Source organism: Callospermophilus lateralis, chromosome 2 (genome assembly GCF_048772815.1).
Source record: "Callospermophilus lateralis isolate mCalLat2 chromosome 2, mCalLat2.hap1, whole genome shotgun sequence".
Lineage (NCBI taxonomy): Eukaryota > Metazoa > Chordata > Mammalia > Rodentia > Sciuridae > Callospermophilus > Callospermophilus lateralis.
The window spans coordinates 131,554,251-131,571,780 of NC_135306.1; the positions used below are offsets into that span (position 1 = coordinate 131,554,251).

A 17,530-nucleotide genomic window follows, 5' to 3' on the forward strand; every position below is an offset into this window, starting at 1 on the left:
ATAGGTCCTGACTAAGTTGCTGAGGCTGAACTCATGATCCTCCTGCCTTAGCCTCCTAAGCTGCTGGGATTACAGGTATGCGCCACCACTCCTGGCTCCAACGTTTAATTCTTAAGTATATAAGTTTAAAACATACCTGCCTGCCTTTAAAGAAATCCTTCAAAGTTTCCTGATGTTTCTGGATCTGCTGCTGCAATGCTGTTTGTCTCTGTAAAAGCAATTCTTCCTGGGCTTTTTGGCTATATTGTAGAACTTCTTTTTGTAGATCCATCTGCTTCTGAAGACCCATCTTATCTTGCTGTGCTAAGACAGGCTGTGAAAGTCTAGACTGAAATCTTGGAATTGTAGAATCACTTGAAGGAGCTGCGTGTCCATTTTTAGGTGAATACAATTCACAAATGCTTTCAGATTTAGCTTCTGCAAAAGGTAGTGGAATGAATGAATGCTCTAATTCCTTAGATTGAAACAAAGAAGAGAGGTCATGCTCAGCATATTCACTTTTGTTTAACTGACTTTGTTTGTTTAAAAGCAGTTCTTCCTGAGGTTTTTCATTAGAATTTACCATGCTCCTTTCTAGGTAAAACTGTGCTGTCAAATTATTTTGCTGAGGCAGAATAGGTTGTGAAAAACTCAAAAGCCTGTCTTGTGATCTTACGGTTTCAGTATCACCAATTTTGGTGGCAGAAGATTTTTGCATTCTTTCAGAGTTAGTAGCAGGCAATGTTTCCTGGGAAAGGAATGAAGAGGAACTAATTTGCTCAGATGATACCCTTTTCTCCAATTTACTTAATCTTTGCAAAAGCAGTTCTTCTTGGACTTCCTGGCCAGATCGAATGACTTTCCTTTGTGTATCTAACTGCTGCTGAAGCACCTTCATATCACCATGGTGAGGTTGGATAAAATCCTTCAAAGATACTTTTTCCTCAAATTTACGTTGTCTGGGCAACACAAACTCTTTCTGAGTTTTCTCAATAGAAGGAAGGGAAATTGTCTGTGCATTCAACTGTTCCTGAAGTGCAATCGAATTATCTTGTTGAGTTAAAACAGGTGGTGATAAACCCCAGAGCCTATCAGGCAATTTTTGCATCTCAGAATGACTTGAGGAAATTATACTATCACTGATAGTTGGACAAAGTTCTTGGGTTCTTTCAGATTCAGTAGGAGATAAAGATAGCAGTAGTGAGGAAGAGGTCCCCACCTGCTCAGGGGACATCCTTCCCTTCCACCTACCCTGTTTATCTAAAAGCATTTCTTTCTGAGCTTCCTGTCTAGATTGAAGGAAGGCTTCCCTCTGTGTAGCTAACTGTTCTTGAATTGCCTTCAAATTATCTTGTTGAGGCTGGATACATTGTGATATCTTCAAAAGTCTATCCTGCAATTCTGGAATCTGTAAATGCCTGGAGGGAACTTTACTATCACTATCTGTTGAAAGAGGTTCAGGGATTATAACAGAGTCAGCAGAGGGGAAGGAAGTAAATGAAAGTTGTCTTAATTGGGGTATGAAGGAAGACAAGCCAGTCTGGTCAGAAGATGTATTTTCTTGGGTTTTCTGGCTGAAATGAAAATCCTCTTTCTCTGTGTCTAGCCATTCTTGGTGCTCCTCCAAATTATCTTGTAGAGGTAGTATATGTTTTGAAATTCTCAAAAATCTTTCCTGAAATCTTGGGATCTTAGAATGGCTTAAGGGAAATGTATTGTCACTCTTAATTGACATAAACTCCTGTGATCTTTCAGATTCAGCTACCTGGGATACAGGTAAAGAGATACCAGTCTGTTCAGAAGAAATTTTTCTCTTCAATTCATTTTGTTCAGGTACAAATTCCTGAGTTTGTACTACTTGTCCAGCATCAAGTACTACCCTCTGTATGTGTGACTGTTCCTGGAATGTTGTCAAATTTTCTTGTCGTGGCAGGATATGGTATGGAAAACTGAGAGACTTATCCTGAAGAGCTGGGATCATCAAATCACTAGGAGGAGTTATATTCTCCTCCTCAGATAAATAAAGTTTCTGAACTCTCCTAGGCTCAGCTTTAGCAGAAACCTGCAAGTCATCTGAATGTGGAGCAACCATTGTTGAGTATGAAGAACTCACCTGCCCAGATTTATCATCCCCCAAATCCCTTTGTCTGTGGAAAAGTAAGTCCATCTGAGCATCATGTCTGGCCTGAAGAGTATCCCTCTGTGTAGTCAGCTGTTCTTGGAGCAACTTTAGACTATCATGCAGAGGTCGGAACTGTTGTAGAAAACTTGAAAACCCATCCTGAGATTCTGGGATTTCAGATTGGTTTGAGAGAAGTCCTTTTTCACTCTTGGAGAATTGCTGCTCCTGTATTTTCCCAGATTTTCTATCTGCAAAAGGTAGTGAAGAACGTGTATGCTCAGTTACCTGATGTGGCAGAGAAGAAGGCTCGGCCTGTGCATAACTTATTTTTCCATCTAACTCACTTTGCTTAGGTATGAATAAGACTTCCTGGGCTTCCCGTCTAGCCTGAAGGTTATCTCTTTGAACATTCAACTGTTCTTGGAGAAGTTTAGAGTTATTTTGCTGTGATAAGATAGGTTGTGAAAAACTCAAAAGCCTATCCTGAAGGCCTGAGATCACAGGATCACTTGAGGAAAGTGTAGTAGTATTCTTGGTTGGAGAAGATTCTTGGATTTTCCCTGATTCAGCTTTGGCAGAAGGCAGTGAAGTAAAAACATCTGGAGTTACCAGTGGGAGGAATACAGGGCGTCCAATTTGTTCTTCCAATTCTTTCTGTTTGGACAAAAGCAATTGCTCCTGAGCTTCCTGTCTTGCCTGAAGGACTTCCTTCTGTAGTTCTAATTGTTTCTGGAGAGACTTCAAATTATCTTGCTGGGCTGTGATAGTCTCTGGGGATGACAAAGGTCGATCATGCATTTGGCTGATTTCAGAATGACTTACAGAAACTGAACTTCTATTCACTGTTTCCTGAACTTTTCCAGATTCAACTTTAACAGGAGGAATACTAAAAGAGCCCTCGGGTAGGAATAAAGAAGTTTCAGTTAGCCTGGAAGATAAATTTTCACTGTTCTCTGATAATATTTGCTGGGAATCTAAAGTCTGAGAGGTTGTTGCCATAGATGTTTTAGATATTTTTCTAGTATCCTGTAATTCCACTGGCCTATCATGTGACAAAGCTCTTGAAAGTATGTGAGAAACTTCAGGAATCAATTCATAGTCACTCTGTTGTGTTTCAGTTTGAGAGGATTGTCTTAGATATTTTTGTGATTCCAAAGACTGCTTGGCTAAAACATCTGAAGTGCTTAATATTTCTGTTGTTTTCACCTGTCCTTGTGGAAAGTGATTTTGTCTCAGTACCTGAATATGATCTTGTTCTAATTTTGAGAACTGTATGGATTGCATAGGTTGATATTTGTTATGACTCTGACTTTGATCCCAGTGCTCTGATACAGCAGTGGGTTTTTCAGATTTCCATAGTGGTACTGATATAATAGGATCAGAAATCAATGATGACGCTGATGTGGATGGGTACCTTCTTTTTAATATAGTTTGATATTCAAGTAATTGTTTCCTGGCTGTTTCAACAGATTGCCTATGTAACCTACCAAAAACAAACAAACAAAAATTAATATTACTTTTTAGTTAAAAAAAAAAAAGCCCCACATTTTCAAGTGTTTTTATATTACATTTAAACAACAACAAAAAAATAGCAACCTAGGGTTGGTCATAATCATGGTGGAAAAGGAACAATATTATACTTCCCTGAGAAAAATGCTAAAGGAATTCCAATTAGATCTTCATATAAACCAAATAATAAATCCCAAAGATGGAGCTTACTGTCACATAGAAATGATACCCTAGCTAATACCTGTTTTGTTGTAAAAGCTGTTGTTGATAGTCGTGGATCATCTGCCTATGACTGTTGTCATCAGCAACCAAAGTGCATGGTGCAGAAGCAGTGCTAACCTAAGAAAAGACAGAGCTACTAATTAAAAGGCAAATTCAGGAACAAACACTAAAGTATCTTATATAAACTCAAATTCTATAGTTGTAGATTTCCATATAGCTTTTTATATTCTTTTTTAATAAAAAGACTGACACTTTTATAAGAAGTAAGAAATGAAGTAATCACCGTTCTGTTTCAAATCCAAAAGTTCCACAAATACATGACACACAAGTCATAGTCATGTCTATGCTGGCATCCCAGAGAAACTAAAAGCAGAGAGCCATTAGGTTGGTACACACTTTTTATATATACATTATTACAAGTATAACAATTAAACATTTTACTTTTCTGAATGCTAGGACTGTTCATATTTTCAATATTGCCCCCCAATGATTTATGCAGTGACAAGATTTCTGGCATCCTACCCCAGAGTGTTGAGCTTTTTTTCTTTTTTCTTCTTCTAGCTGAGCCCTGAAGCAATCAGTTTCTAATCTTAACTTCTGTTGTTCAATTTGTTCAAGTAATTCCAACTGCTTTTGTTTCTGCTCTTCTATTTCCATTATCTAGGTAATAAAAATACTATTGGTCTATTAACAACAAACTCATATAAAAGAAAAGTTAATATGTGTTACAGTAACAAGAAATAGTTCTCATCACCAAGAATACCTATTGACCACAACTGGTGCTTTATCTGTTAGTGGCACTGTCAAAGGAAGGGTGGAAGTATAAGATGGGAAAGGAGGAAAAAAAATGAAAAGAAGGGTAAAGCATAAGAAGGAGTAAACACATTAACTATTCTGTTTTATAGGAGTACAAGGAGAGCCTGATCGCCACTGAAGGACCTCCTCCAGAGAAGCAGCAAGCAGTGTGGTCAAATTCTATTTTACATCTTTAATTTTACATTGTTCCCAGTATAAATGACTGAAGAAATTAAATATTGAAACCCCCACAGCACTCTGATTTCTTAGGAATACCCATTAAGAGAGAAGTTATCTAGAAGCCAAAGGACTAGTCTGTTTTGTTGCCTGTCAAATGTACCACCTTGAAAAGTTCCTGATTCACAGAATACTGAATGAAAAAGTGGGAAAAGGCACAGATGTATTTTGCAAAGAGGAATGTTTTGACCTAATACTTTACTTATACCTAATCAGGCAATAGTGGCTATATGGAGTGGTGTTCCTGTCCTCGTCTTACTTTCCTTCACATAGGATCCACTGAATTTATATTGTTGACAGTTCCATAGCACCTCTAGAACTGTATTGTCAATACACATCATTGTTTACATTTACATGAATTAAAATTAAAATTAAAAATTTAATACTTCAGCTTGCACTAGCCACTTTAAGGACTCACAGCTCAAGGGGCTTGTAGCTACCACACTGGACAGATATGGAATATTTCCATCAAACAAAGTCCTACTGGACAATGCTGTTCTAGAATATCTGAGAATAAATACCAACTCAGAATTCTCACTCCCCAGCTATATTTCTGCGAAAAACTATACCTATAAACTGGCTTAGGAATAATTTAGCCTCCTTCAAGGTAATCTGTATTTAAAAAATCACTTATTAAAAGTAGAATAGAGACCAAATTTACAGTTAAGGAAGTTGAACTTAAAATTTTTCCTCTTAATACTACTTTTCAAAAGTTTTGGAGGGTTACAAAGCCCATCTAATGTCTAATATTATGACAAAGACTCATTAAATCAATAAATATTTATCAAGTACTTACTCTGTACAAAGGATTATATCAGAAATTATGTAGAATAAACTATTTTAAAGACAACAATTTCCCTTTTTAAAAACCTTATAGATTTCATAGGGAATATAAGATGTATACAAAGCACAAAATACAAAGAAGACACAGTAAGTGTCAAATGAATAGCACAAGTAAAGACAATGCATTTTATCAGTTGAGTGTTTATCACAAGGTAGAAAACATGACATCAAAACCAGCCAGATACTAAGACAAATTACATGGGTCAAACAAAGCTGAGTACCTAGGAGAAGAAAAACTGTAAAATATTTTCAATTACCTGTTTCTGCCTTGCTGACATTCTAACTCTGACCGCTTCTTCTTGAGGATGAAGTAGAACTGAACTCTGAGCTAGAGTTGTGACAGATGGAACTGCACTTGTTTCTATGAGAATCCCCAAAACAAAAATAAGTTTTAAAAATTTAGAATTTTGACTCTGCTATTAATACCCTTCCATTTATTTATTACATGTAATTTTACTGGGAAAAGATGTGAAGAGTTAAACAAGTTTAATCTAAATTGTGGGGAAAAAAAATACCTTCTTCCTTTTTGGCATCTGTTTGGCATGAAAGTGATTTGTCTTCACTACTAAGTGGTCCAGACTCAATTGTCAGTATGTCACTTCCAACAACTGTAATAGACAGTATCATTGATATTATGACTATATCATCAGATCAAGCTTAAAGAGGGCAAACTAACACAAATCTACACTCAGATTAAGCATTCAATTTTGGTCTACCTGAACGTCTTACTTAAAGATCTGATCATCATCTTTTTTGGGGGCACTAGGGATTGAACCCAGGGATGCTCTATCACTAAGCTACATCCCCAACCCTTTTTATTTTGAGACAGGGTCTTGATAAGTTGCTCAGGCTGCCCTCCAATTTGCAATCCTCCTGTTTCAGCCTCCCAAGTCACTGGGATTACAAGCATGTCCCACCCCACCTGGCTAAGATCCAGTCACTTTTTGACGACTATATATGTATCCACTTGTATTATTCAAAGTTAATATAACAAGACAAATGAAAGACTAAATGTAAGAAAAAGGAAAAAGTGAAGAACTGTTTGAAAAGGTATGCTGGCAAGATTTTCAAATACAATGGAAAAGCATAAAAGGTAGCAGAATAATGAGCATGATAGCAACATTAAAAAAGAGAAGATAAAGAAATATCAGGATCTTTGATGCATTTCAAACTAGAATTTTTTTATTATCTGTAAAACCAAAGCAGAGAAGAAATTTAAAACAGTGTATTTTTATCATATAAGGGTAGCCAACACTCTGCATGGAGCACCCATTTACTTTCTCATTTTTTCATTAGGCATCCACACACATGCTTGAAGCTGGAGACATGGTGAATGAGAAAAGACCTCAATGAAGTTTTTCAGGTTGAGTGAGGGATTAGAAACATAATTATCACAGAAAAAATTATAAAGGTAGAAATTATGATTGGCACTGTCAGGAAAATGAGGGGCTATATAATAAAGATAATATTAAATTAATGGATCAGATATGATTTATCTGAGGAAATGGCCTTTAAGCATAAATTTGAAAGGTGAGGAAAAATCAGGCAGGTAAAGTATGTCGGGAGGTAAGAGAGCTATCCAAACAGATCAGCAGGTATAAAAGGCCCTGTGAGGATAAAAACAACTTGGCTCATTCAAGGAACTGAAAGAGACCCATGTGCCTGGGGTGTAGTCAGGCAAGTGGAGGAATGAAGCAAGGTAAGAACAGAGAAAGCCTACCCAAACAGGGCCCCCTTTGAAATAACTTTGCTATGGACTGAATATTAGGGTTCCTTTGCTTTAGATTCCAAAACCCCATTCTCTTCTATTTCTCTGGTCACTCCCCTTTAATAACTTTACAGTCTGTCCTTTCTCTAGCCATCTTCTAGATGCCAAAATCCCTCAGGTGACCTTATAAGCCCTCTTTTCTCACTGAATTCTTTCATATGTCAGATATGATCAAAGGAAACCAGAATAACATTAGCTTTCTGGCTGTATCAAAGGAATTAAAATATTACAAGTTATCAAACTGTGAAAGATTATATGAAAAACAGGTATAGGGTAAGGGAGGATATGAGAGTTCGGTTTGGAACAAATTTAAGATGTTATTAGATATGTAAGGGAAGATGTCAAATAGTCAAATAAATGAGTTGAATTCAAAGGGAGGCCAAGCTTAGAAACATGCTCTCTGGATCACATTAATATATAGATGATCAACTAAGGAGTTCTGTTTTATTTTTTGATCCTGGGAATTGAGCACAGGTCCTTGCACGTGCTAGGCAAGCACTCTACCACCAAGCTACATTCCCAGTCCATTTAAAAATTTTACTGAGACCAAGTTTCCCAGAATGGTCTTGAACCTGAGATTTTTCTACCTCAGCCTCCCAAGTAGGGAGTTTTGATACAGAGAAAATATTTAAGAAAGAGCTCTGGAGATAAGGACTAGTGGTTATTTAAATGGATAAATAGTGAAGGAAATGATAAAGGAGGAACCAGTAAGAAATGAAAACCAAGAGAAGGTGGAGTGAAGAGGCCAACCAAAGGACACATTTCAAGGTTTCCTGATAGCCTGCTAGCAAAACATTTTCATACAATTTAATCACATCTCATTTGCTCATACATAATTGAAGAAGATATAGTTAGTATGATCTTTGTAATTTCTAAAAACATACTAAATCTTACTTCCTACTATCATCTCAGTTTTCAACATACTAAATAAGTAGCCTATCTATTATAAAAAAAAAAAATCTTTAAAAGGAAACAAATCTCTGATGGGAATGTAAAAGAAAGCCACAACACATTCAAAAGTATTTAACATAGTCTTATCTTTTCATTAAGAACTACTTCTTTCAAAAGCTCTTCCTAAGGAAATAAAAAGACTTCACTAGAAATACCCCCCCACACACAATGAGAGACAGCCTCAATATCTCAGCAAAGGGGACTGGTTAATTTTGGTTCATCAGTTACGCTGGAATTTATAAATGCAAACATAAATACATATATGTAAATAAATAAATAAGCAAAATAATACAATAAAAGTGGTCTAAGAGATTCACTAAGGTTTTCAACATTTGATTGTTGCCCTCAAGTACTGGGATATGTTTCTTAATTTTGACCTCTAGTCTGAGTTTTCAAGTTTGAGCATAATTTTGAACAACTTAAGAAGGGTTTATGTGTTATACAAAGAAGAAATCTAGTAGAGACAACCACCTTGTTCCTGCTCAGAAGATTTTCTTTCTTCACAGGCAACTGTTCCTGATTCAATTGTTGGTGCTCTACTCTCAATTTCACTTATAGTCGTAATCATTTCACTTTCATCCTCAGACATGGATTTAATTGTCCAGAGAGATTTTTGGCTTCGAATCCTATTTAACAATTTTTTAAAAAGAATTCTTGAAGGGACCTGTTGGGTCTTCATTGCCAAGGTGACTAAAAGGAAAAACAAGAACAAAAACTCAAAGATAAAAAACAACTTATTCAGTATCTACCATATGCAGTCAAATTGTTCTATCTTTATGTTCATTTACTGCTATAACCTCTACTTAAAAGCACAACATTATTTACAATTTGCAGTAATACAACAATGCTACTTGATTCCAATCATAATTCTATAACCAAGAATGATTTTTTTTCCAACTTAATAAAGGTACCAAAATTCAACTATTTTCCAACAATATGCATGTAACACAAATTCTAAGCTAAGAGTATTTATTATGCTTGTTAAATGATGACAGACTGAATATCTCCTAATTAACCTGTGGGTAAGGTTAGTTTTTGAAATACATGCTGTAAGGTTCTATATACTCTGCACTACAGTATGGTCACAAACATAGGCTACAGAAGAAAACATCACTTTATAACCTTAAGAGAAAATCAATTCCTCCCAAGTTATTCTTGTTACTATCTGGGGAAACTTTCTCTTCCATCTACCTTCATAAAGAGATCCTGTTGGTTATCAAAAAACAAGGTAATAATAATTTAAACATTTGTCCACATAGACTGATAGTAAAATGCTAAAACTCAATACTAAATTAACAATTCTCTATGGAAATTGTGGTACAAATACATATTTCTTTGGCTTAATAAGGAATAAAATTTAAGAATATCTACAAAGGTTGAAAACTAGCCAACTATATTTCTGTATGACCCACATTTAAAGAACATTTTTTTCTGAGTTATAACTTATTAACAATAAAATGCACAAAACCTAAGTGTGCATACAATTTAATGAGTTTTCAGATATTAACACCATCCAGATCATGACATAAAACATTTCCAGAGCCTAGAAGTGTCTTCATATCCATTCCAGTCAACATGCTGTGAAAATAACCACTATTTTAACCTCAAAGCCACAGATTAGTTTTGCCTATTGTTTGTTTTTCAACTTCATAAAACATGGAAATCATATACTTGAGTAATCTTTTCTGGCTATCTTCTTTGAATCACCATCAGTCTGTGATCCATTCATTTTGAAAAATATGGATTAGTTGCTAAAATTTAAAAATAAAGATTTAATAAACAATGAAATTCCTAGATGACTTTTTTTTTCTTTTAAAGAGACAGGGTCTATGTTGCCCAGAATGGCTCTGAATTCCTGGGCTCAAGCCCCTCCTGCCTCAGTCTCCCAGCAGCTAGGAATACAGATGTATACCATAATGTCCAGTTCCCTTGCTTTTATGAAAAATGAAAGGATCTGATAACATGAAGTCAGCATCCTAAAATGGAATCTGTAGGAACTGAAGAGTGACTATTCCTTCAGAACTTCCAATTCTGACAAACTAGAAATGTAAATGACACCTCCAATGAAAATAAGTAAAAAAGCTAGATGAAATGGTAAAAATATCTTTTTAAAGAACTTGCTGATCTGGCAGAAGCCAGAAATGAAATTTAAGTGGGAACCCTAGAAAGTCAAATGAGCCCTGAAACCATCTTCCACCAAATTTATGCCAAAGCCAAAATACAGCAACCTTATACTTGTTTGAATAGCAATGTTGACAGAGAAGAAGAGAAGGATAAAACCTAGAGACCCTACCTGAAGAGTTCAATAGGAGACCTATGTAAAGAGTTACATCCACAGTATAGGGTGCAAATGACAAGAAAAGCCTCAATGGCTTTAAACAAGGGTAATACCAGGAGAGTTGGGGGGTGGGGGTGGGGGTGGAGAAGGCCATTTAATGAAAAGAATTTGGCCTTTAAAGAGATATGGAAAATGGGAGTTCATATCCCACTTGAATCAAAGTGTGAAATATGATATATCAAGAACTATGTAATGTTTTGAACAACCAACAATAAAAATTAATTAAAAAAAATAAAAATAAAATTAAAAAAAATTAAAAATTAAAAAAAAGAGATATGGAAGTAGAAAAGGGAAGTGTTAAACGTAACTCCCACTGGTTTGACTTCGTAACTGCAAACTGTGGTACCATTACTAACTAATATAAGAAAGGTAGGAAGATAAGATGTAGGCAGGAGATAATGATAAATTTATTGCTAGACACTGAGTTTTAAGCCAAACTAAAATAAAGTTCACGATGTTGGAGATAAGATAAAATTCAGAAGATGAAATGTTGTGCTATTCATCACTATACATGAAGTACCCAGTAGTAATTAAACAAAGGATGATTTTCTAAAATCTAAAAACAAAAGAAATCTGACTCCAGTGACTTCAGAATTGAGCATTTCACTCAATAACCTAAAGAACTCCAAAATACCTACACATATGAATACAATAGCTTTCGTACCAGGTACATGAAGCAGATCTCTAATGAAAAATATACGAAAACATCATTTCATCTTGCCAACATTCCCATTAGTATTAGAAATTATTTGCATTTAAATTACACCAGATTTTCCTATTGATAAATGATTCACATTTTTTTTTCTGTGAAATATTGTAATAGTCAGCTCAGAAGGTGCTTTTACCGTCTATTTCACTAGGAGATATTATTTCAGCTTCTTTTCCTTGAAGGTTCTCAGTTTCACCTGCATTATCTTGTTCCATTGAAAGGTCTAGTTCTTCATCTTGGATCTGATCAGTCACAGCAGGCAAAGGCTCTGGTTCAAGGTGCAAAATCAGGTTTCCTTTCACCTCTTTAAAGAAAAATAGACACATGCTTCCATTCCAACATGATTAAAAAGAATTTGAACATAAAATTTTACCTTATTTATTTAGGTATGAGGGATTGAACCCAGGGGTACTTAATCACATTCCCAGCCCTTTTTATATTGTATTTTGAGACAGGGTCTCACTAAGCTGTTTAGAGCCTCCCTAAGTTGCTGAGGCTGGCTTTGAACTCTTGATCCTCCTGCCTCAGATTCTTTGAGTTGCTGGGATTATAGCACGAACTACTGCACCTGGATGATCATAAAATTTTAAAGGCCATCATAGTTTTTAAATCTAAAATATGAAGTCCTCTTTCAAACTGAGAACATTTCCAAACAAAAACTGCTTTATCATCACAAATGTTATTTTTGCACCAAAACATTTAAAAGCACTGCTGAAAATATCTTACTCCTGTCTGCATTGTACATATCTTCAAAGGCAAATTCCAGCTCTCTCTGCCAGTCTTCTTTCATTTCATTGCGCTTGTATGGAAGTTCAACTAGTTGTGGTGGCATCTGTGCTACAGTCTGTCTCCTACGTGCCAGGTCCTCTTGTTGTAGCTGTTTGAGTTCTTTCATTAATTTCTCTTGATTCTTTAAGAATGAGGATTAAAACAGCTGAGTCAAACTTTAGATAGTTACATTAACAGTGAGAGAAAAGTGAGGAAACTGGGAGAAAGAGGGCCTGGGGTCTATCCTCTCCCCTACTATTCAACAAATATTTGCTGAATGTCAGTTACTATGAAAAATGCTAGGGGAAAAAAAAACAAAACAACTCAACCTTTGCTTAGTAGTGAGACAACAAACAACTAGCATTATGTTAATACTATGAGAAGGTAGTACTGGTTAGGTCATAAAGTTTCTGCCAGTTAGAGTTTCCCTTCTGGGGGAAGTCATGAAGTTATTTCTATTTAATTTGTCACAACTCCTGCAATGTACTATGGTCCAATTCTCAATATACCTGTCTCAAGGAAGCACTAAGATCCAGAGTTACTGTGGAATGTGGCTTCTTACTCCACATGCTTATCACTTCTCATGATTAAAGGAGTCTGCATGTATCTATGGGGTGTGGCTAATATTAAAGTTTAAGTACAGCATTTTAGTGAGGTTATCTAACTGAATACTGGTGTTATCAGGTAAAGAGAGAGAGAGAATGAAGACAGAAGTCTCAGTCCTTGGGATGAGAACTTAGATAAAAGTGAGTAAAGGAGAATTACAAGTAAGAGGACACAACTGCAGCACACAGGTGTGGAGATGAAGGCAGGGAGTATTCAGGAACAGTGAACAGCTCACTATAGCAAGGGCGAGTAAAGGCAAAAAAGATTAAACTGAGAGGCAGACAGAGGCCAAATACTAGTTCCCACAGACTCCAGCAGGAAATAAGGCCCCAGAACACAACAGAGTTTGCAGCAAAAAGGGTCAGACAGGGAAAAGGAAATCTCTTATTAGCAGTGACATTACACAGCTTTAACCATTCGTATGAAAGAAACATGTTTACAATAAGTAGAGAAGGCCTGCTGCTTAGGTGGTTGTCCAATGATGATATATACATATTCCTTATTCTTTTGAAAGTTTTAAATATTATGTCATTAAGAGATGACTTTTTTTTTTTGCTAAATCTGAAAAGTAATCAAATTATTAACAAATTCTCTTCATTTATGATTCAAATCATCGCACTAATTCAAAACTTTTTGATTAAGTGTAATATTCTGGTTCCTTGAAATCTTTACATTATTCTTCTTATATTAATTTATAATGACAATTACCATGATCACTACCATTTACTGTGAGCTTATGAAATTCCATGCACATTTCTAAGGGCTTTACTAAACTCATTTAATCTTCATTACAGAGATGATGACACAGAGTTCAGAGAGGTTAAGTAACTTGCCGAGATCAAACAGTCAAGGAGTAAAGAAGAGAGGTAAATTCAGGCAAACTTATTGTGGGGACCACTTTCCTAACCACTAAACACTATTGCTCTTATTGAAGAATGTGTTTAATTTATGATTACTTTTCATGCTTTTTTCTATAGATTTAAGCCTTAGAAGTATAATAATAATAATTTAGACATTAAGTTATTTTCGTCATAATACACTTTCAATTGGCAAAAGTCTAAAATTTAAGGGAAAAGATCATAATTTAGTCCAAACCATACAAATAAAACTTTCATAAGATAAGTGTTTAATTTCTACATAAGTGCTTAAAAATTCATCCCCAAGGTAGGTATTTAAAATATCCAAACACATTAATCAAATTCAAGAAATAAAATGAGGCTTTTAACAGGACAATTTTTATACTATTTCAGAAATAAGCACTAACTGAACAATAAGTATGACAGAAGAGAAGCTAAAATGATACTATTTCGCAGGTCTACAACAGTCACTTTTTCAAAACTTCTTCAGAGCAAGGATCATGACTTTACCTTTCAATCAATACCAGGCAACGTCATTAAGTGCTTAGCTCAATAAATATTTAATGAATTGAATCCTCAATAAAGCACAAATGCAATTCAAATTATTAAATTAAGAAAATGATTTAATTTCTTCTCAGGCTATTTCCGGACTGAACTTAAAAGTAAATTATAAGTAAAATATTTACAGCAATATGTTGAAAGTGAAAATAGCCTAGTCCAACCTGATGTCAAAGTAGGTTAGGAAGCAAATCACATGAATCAGAACTATATTTAACACCTTCACACCCCTTACTTTAAGCTCATTCACCAATCAGTTCTGCAATGCTATTATAAGCCTATCAGTAATAGTAGTACCATTAGTAGTAGCAGTAGTAGTAGTAATTATTACAGGTACAATTTAATTCTTACTTGGGCCAAATGGATCTTTTTCATGGCTTGGAAACCCCGTACATGTGCCTTTTCAAACTGCTCCATTCTCTCTTGTGCTGCCTGCTTTTGCAGTTCTTCCAATCGTTTAGCTTCTTCTTCAGCGGCCAAGTGAGCATCTGGCTAGCAGTCAATCAGTAACATTTTAGATTGACTTTAGATAATTTTTTATAAAAGTGTGAAACAAAATAATTTAACAGCAAAAAATTTATAATCATGTTTTTTACTTACATAAAATTACACTGTTAAGAAGAGCTGTTTTTAAATGCCCACAAGAATCAATAGCATGTATTTATTGTTTATTTATCCAAGCATATTTTTTCCATCATATTTATTTATTTTTTGGTAGTGCTGGGGATTGAACCCAGGGCCTTGTGCATGCAAGACAAGCACTTTACCAACTGAGCTATATCCCCAGCCCATCATTTTTAAGTTAAAAAATTACATTAAAATGACAATGTTGAAAGGTCTCACAAATATGATAAAGAAACCAAATGACAAACATCCAAAGTCATGTAAGTAATATAAAGAAAGGGATTTTTCTGTTTTTGTTTTTTTTAGCAAACACCTGCTACTTAGCTTTGGTCTAGGAAAAACTAAAAACTAACTTTAATATAAATTCTGGCTTCCTAGATCTTCTGTATAGCAATTATTATGCCACTGTATAGCCAATCACCATCTCATTAACATAAAAATAGTAATATAACCTGGATTTACTTGTATTATCTGAAAACCATGATCAATATATGTAATCATTTTAAATGTACCAGGTCAAAGGAGGAATTGAACCCAGGGCACTGAACTATTATCTCCAGTCCTTTTCTAATTTTTTATATCGAGACAGGGTCTTGCTAAGTTGCTCAGGCTTCCCTGAAACTTGTGATCCTCCTGCCTCAGTCTCCCGTGTTTCTGGAATTACAGGTGTGAACCAACATGCCTACTAGCTCAGGGCTAACATCTTTATGTTTATATGTTGAAATTCTATCAATAAATCAAAACAATAACAAAATTATATATATAACTAAAAACTCTCATATAGTGGGAAAAACAGATTTAAAAAACTGATGACTAGGAAGAAAGAATATACTGGACAAACAAGTTTAATAAAAATATCATTCACCTTTGAGTAAATATTTATGCAAACCTAAATAATATAAGGCAGAACAAAAACGAATAAAAAGTATAATCTCCATAGAATTATTTAGTATAATAACATGCAAAACATTGAACAAAAATAACCTTTAAGAACATATTTTTCCTTTGAGATCAGGAAGTTTTCAAGAAAAAAATTGCTTAGGAATTCTTCAGACTCTTGAGAAAGAATTAAAAGCAGAATGTCAATTTTGGTAAACCAAAATTTTAAGAACGAAAACCTTACAAATAGCATATAACATGAACAATAAATATACTTGATCTAAAGAGAAAATAATTAGGGAGGCTAGTTATAGCATTCCTTGGTATATATCCTAAAGAATTAAAGTCAGCATACTCAAGCAACACAGGCACAGACATATTTACAGCAACAGAATTCACAATAGCCAAATTATGGGAACCAGCCTAGGTGTCTGTCAATGAATGAATGGATTCAGAAAATGTGGCATACAGAATGGAGTTTTATTCACCAATAAATGAAATTATGTGATCTACAGGAAAATGGTGGAACTTGAGAGCTTTATATCAAGCAAGCAAATAAGCCAAACTCAGAAGGTCATGGGTCATGTTTTCTCTTATATGTAGAAGTTAGAGAAAAAAGGAAAAAAAAAAAAATGGGTAGGAGGGACTCTCAAGAAAATAGAGACTAGCAGAGTTGAAGGGGACCAGGAGAAGAGGAGAGGGAAAGGGGAGATTCTGGGAAATGAAATTAACCAAATTATGTTATGTACATGTTTAAATATGTCACAATAAATCCCACTATTACATATAATTATAATGCAACAATATATATATTTTTTTTAATTAAGGAGGTTGTGGGTCTAGGTTAGTGGTAGAATGCTTGCCTACCATGCACAAGGCCCTAGGTTCAAACCCCAGCACCAAAAAAAATAAAATTTATGATCCCCAAACAAATTTTATTCTTTATTCACCAAATTTCAAAACAAGGCTTTACAAGAATACTTTAGGAAGACAGACCCCTATAGAAAATTTAAACAAAAATCTGAATGAAATTATTGTTAGATTTCATTTTTAGTGGATGCAGGTGAAAAATGTGAAATTTGCTAAACTATGAAAACCACTCAAAAAGATATTTCTGAGAAATTTTTTCATGAGTTATAATCTGTAGTGCAAAAAAAAGTAAAGCAGTTTAATAAATACATTTTTTCATCTTGTCCATCAGTTATTTGGACAGAAGTCTTTTTCAGTATGATAGCATGGCAAACTATCATACTTAAATCTGATAAATTAAATACGATATTGTACTTAAACACAGAAAACAGCTGTTTTTGCTTCCTTTCTCCACAGACATTTCTATGTCACAGGAAACAAAATAATGGATGAGGCTGGAAAAGTACTTTTGGACTCATATTTTTAAAAAGTGTACACAATTTTCATTGACAAAGAGAAAAATATAAAGGCCAACATATTATATTTTGTTAATTGGTGTGTATTGAAAATGAATAAGTAAACATAACAGAGAATTACTGACTTGAATTAGGAGCATGGCAGGCTAATGTCATTATTCTTTTTCAGCAAAAGACAAATTTAATGATACAAAGGTTTGGAATTGCTGTTTCAGAATATCAAAAAAATTTCACAATATCAACTCTTATAAGTTAAAAAGGCATACTGAACAAACAAAAGCAGTTTATTTATTTAAAAAAATTCCAGAAGAAAAATACTCAAACATCTATGAGAATAATACACAATTTTTTTATTATACTTGCTGTTAAGATCAGAACAT

The 17,530-nt window shown here is 34.6% G+C and overlaps 1 protein-coding gene across 4 annotated transcripts in view; it reads right to left on the minus strand.

Moving 5' to 3' along the window:
* Cep295 (centrosomal protein 295) overlaps window positions 1-17,530 on the minus strand; it is a 57,577-nt gene that overhangs the window by 17,269 nt on the left and 22,778 nt on the right. For 2 of the 4 annotated variants that reach the window (XM_076846521.1, XM_076846517.1), the window contains exons 7-15: window positions 14,614-14,754; window positions 12,200-12,383; window positions 11,610-11,777; window positions 8,895-9,116; window positions 6,223-6,315; window positions 5,965-6,068; window positions 4,355-4,492; window positions 3,852-3,949; window positions 137-3,584 (exon numbers count right to left, since the gene is read on the minus strand). In XM_076846521.1, the coding sequence (XP_076702636.1) occupies window positions 137-3,584; window positions 3,852-3,949; window positions 4,355-4,492; window positions 5,965-6,068; window positions 6,223-6,315; window positions 8,895-9,116; window positions 11,610-11,777; window positions 12,200-12,383; window positions 14,614-14,754 (4,596 nt within the window). The remainder of the gene's footprint in view (window positions 1-136; window positions 3,585-3,851; window positions 3,950-4,354; window positions 4,493-5,964; window positions 6,069-6,222; window positions 6,316-8,894; window positions 9,117-11,609; window positions 11,778-12,199; window positions 12,384-14,613; window positions 14,755-17,530) is intronic. The other 2 variants (XM_076846518.1, XM_076846519.1) reach the window with 2 other exon arrangements.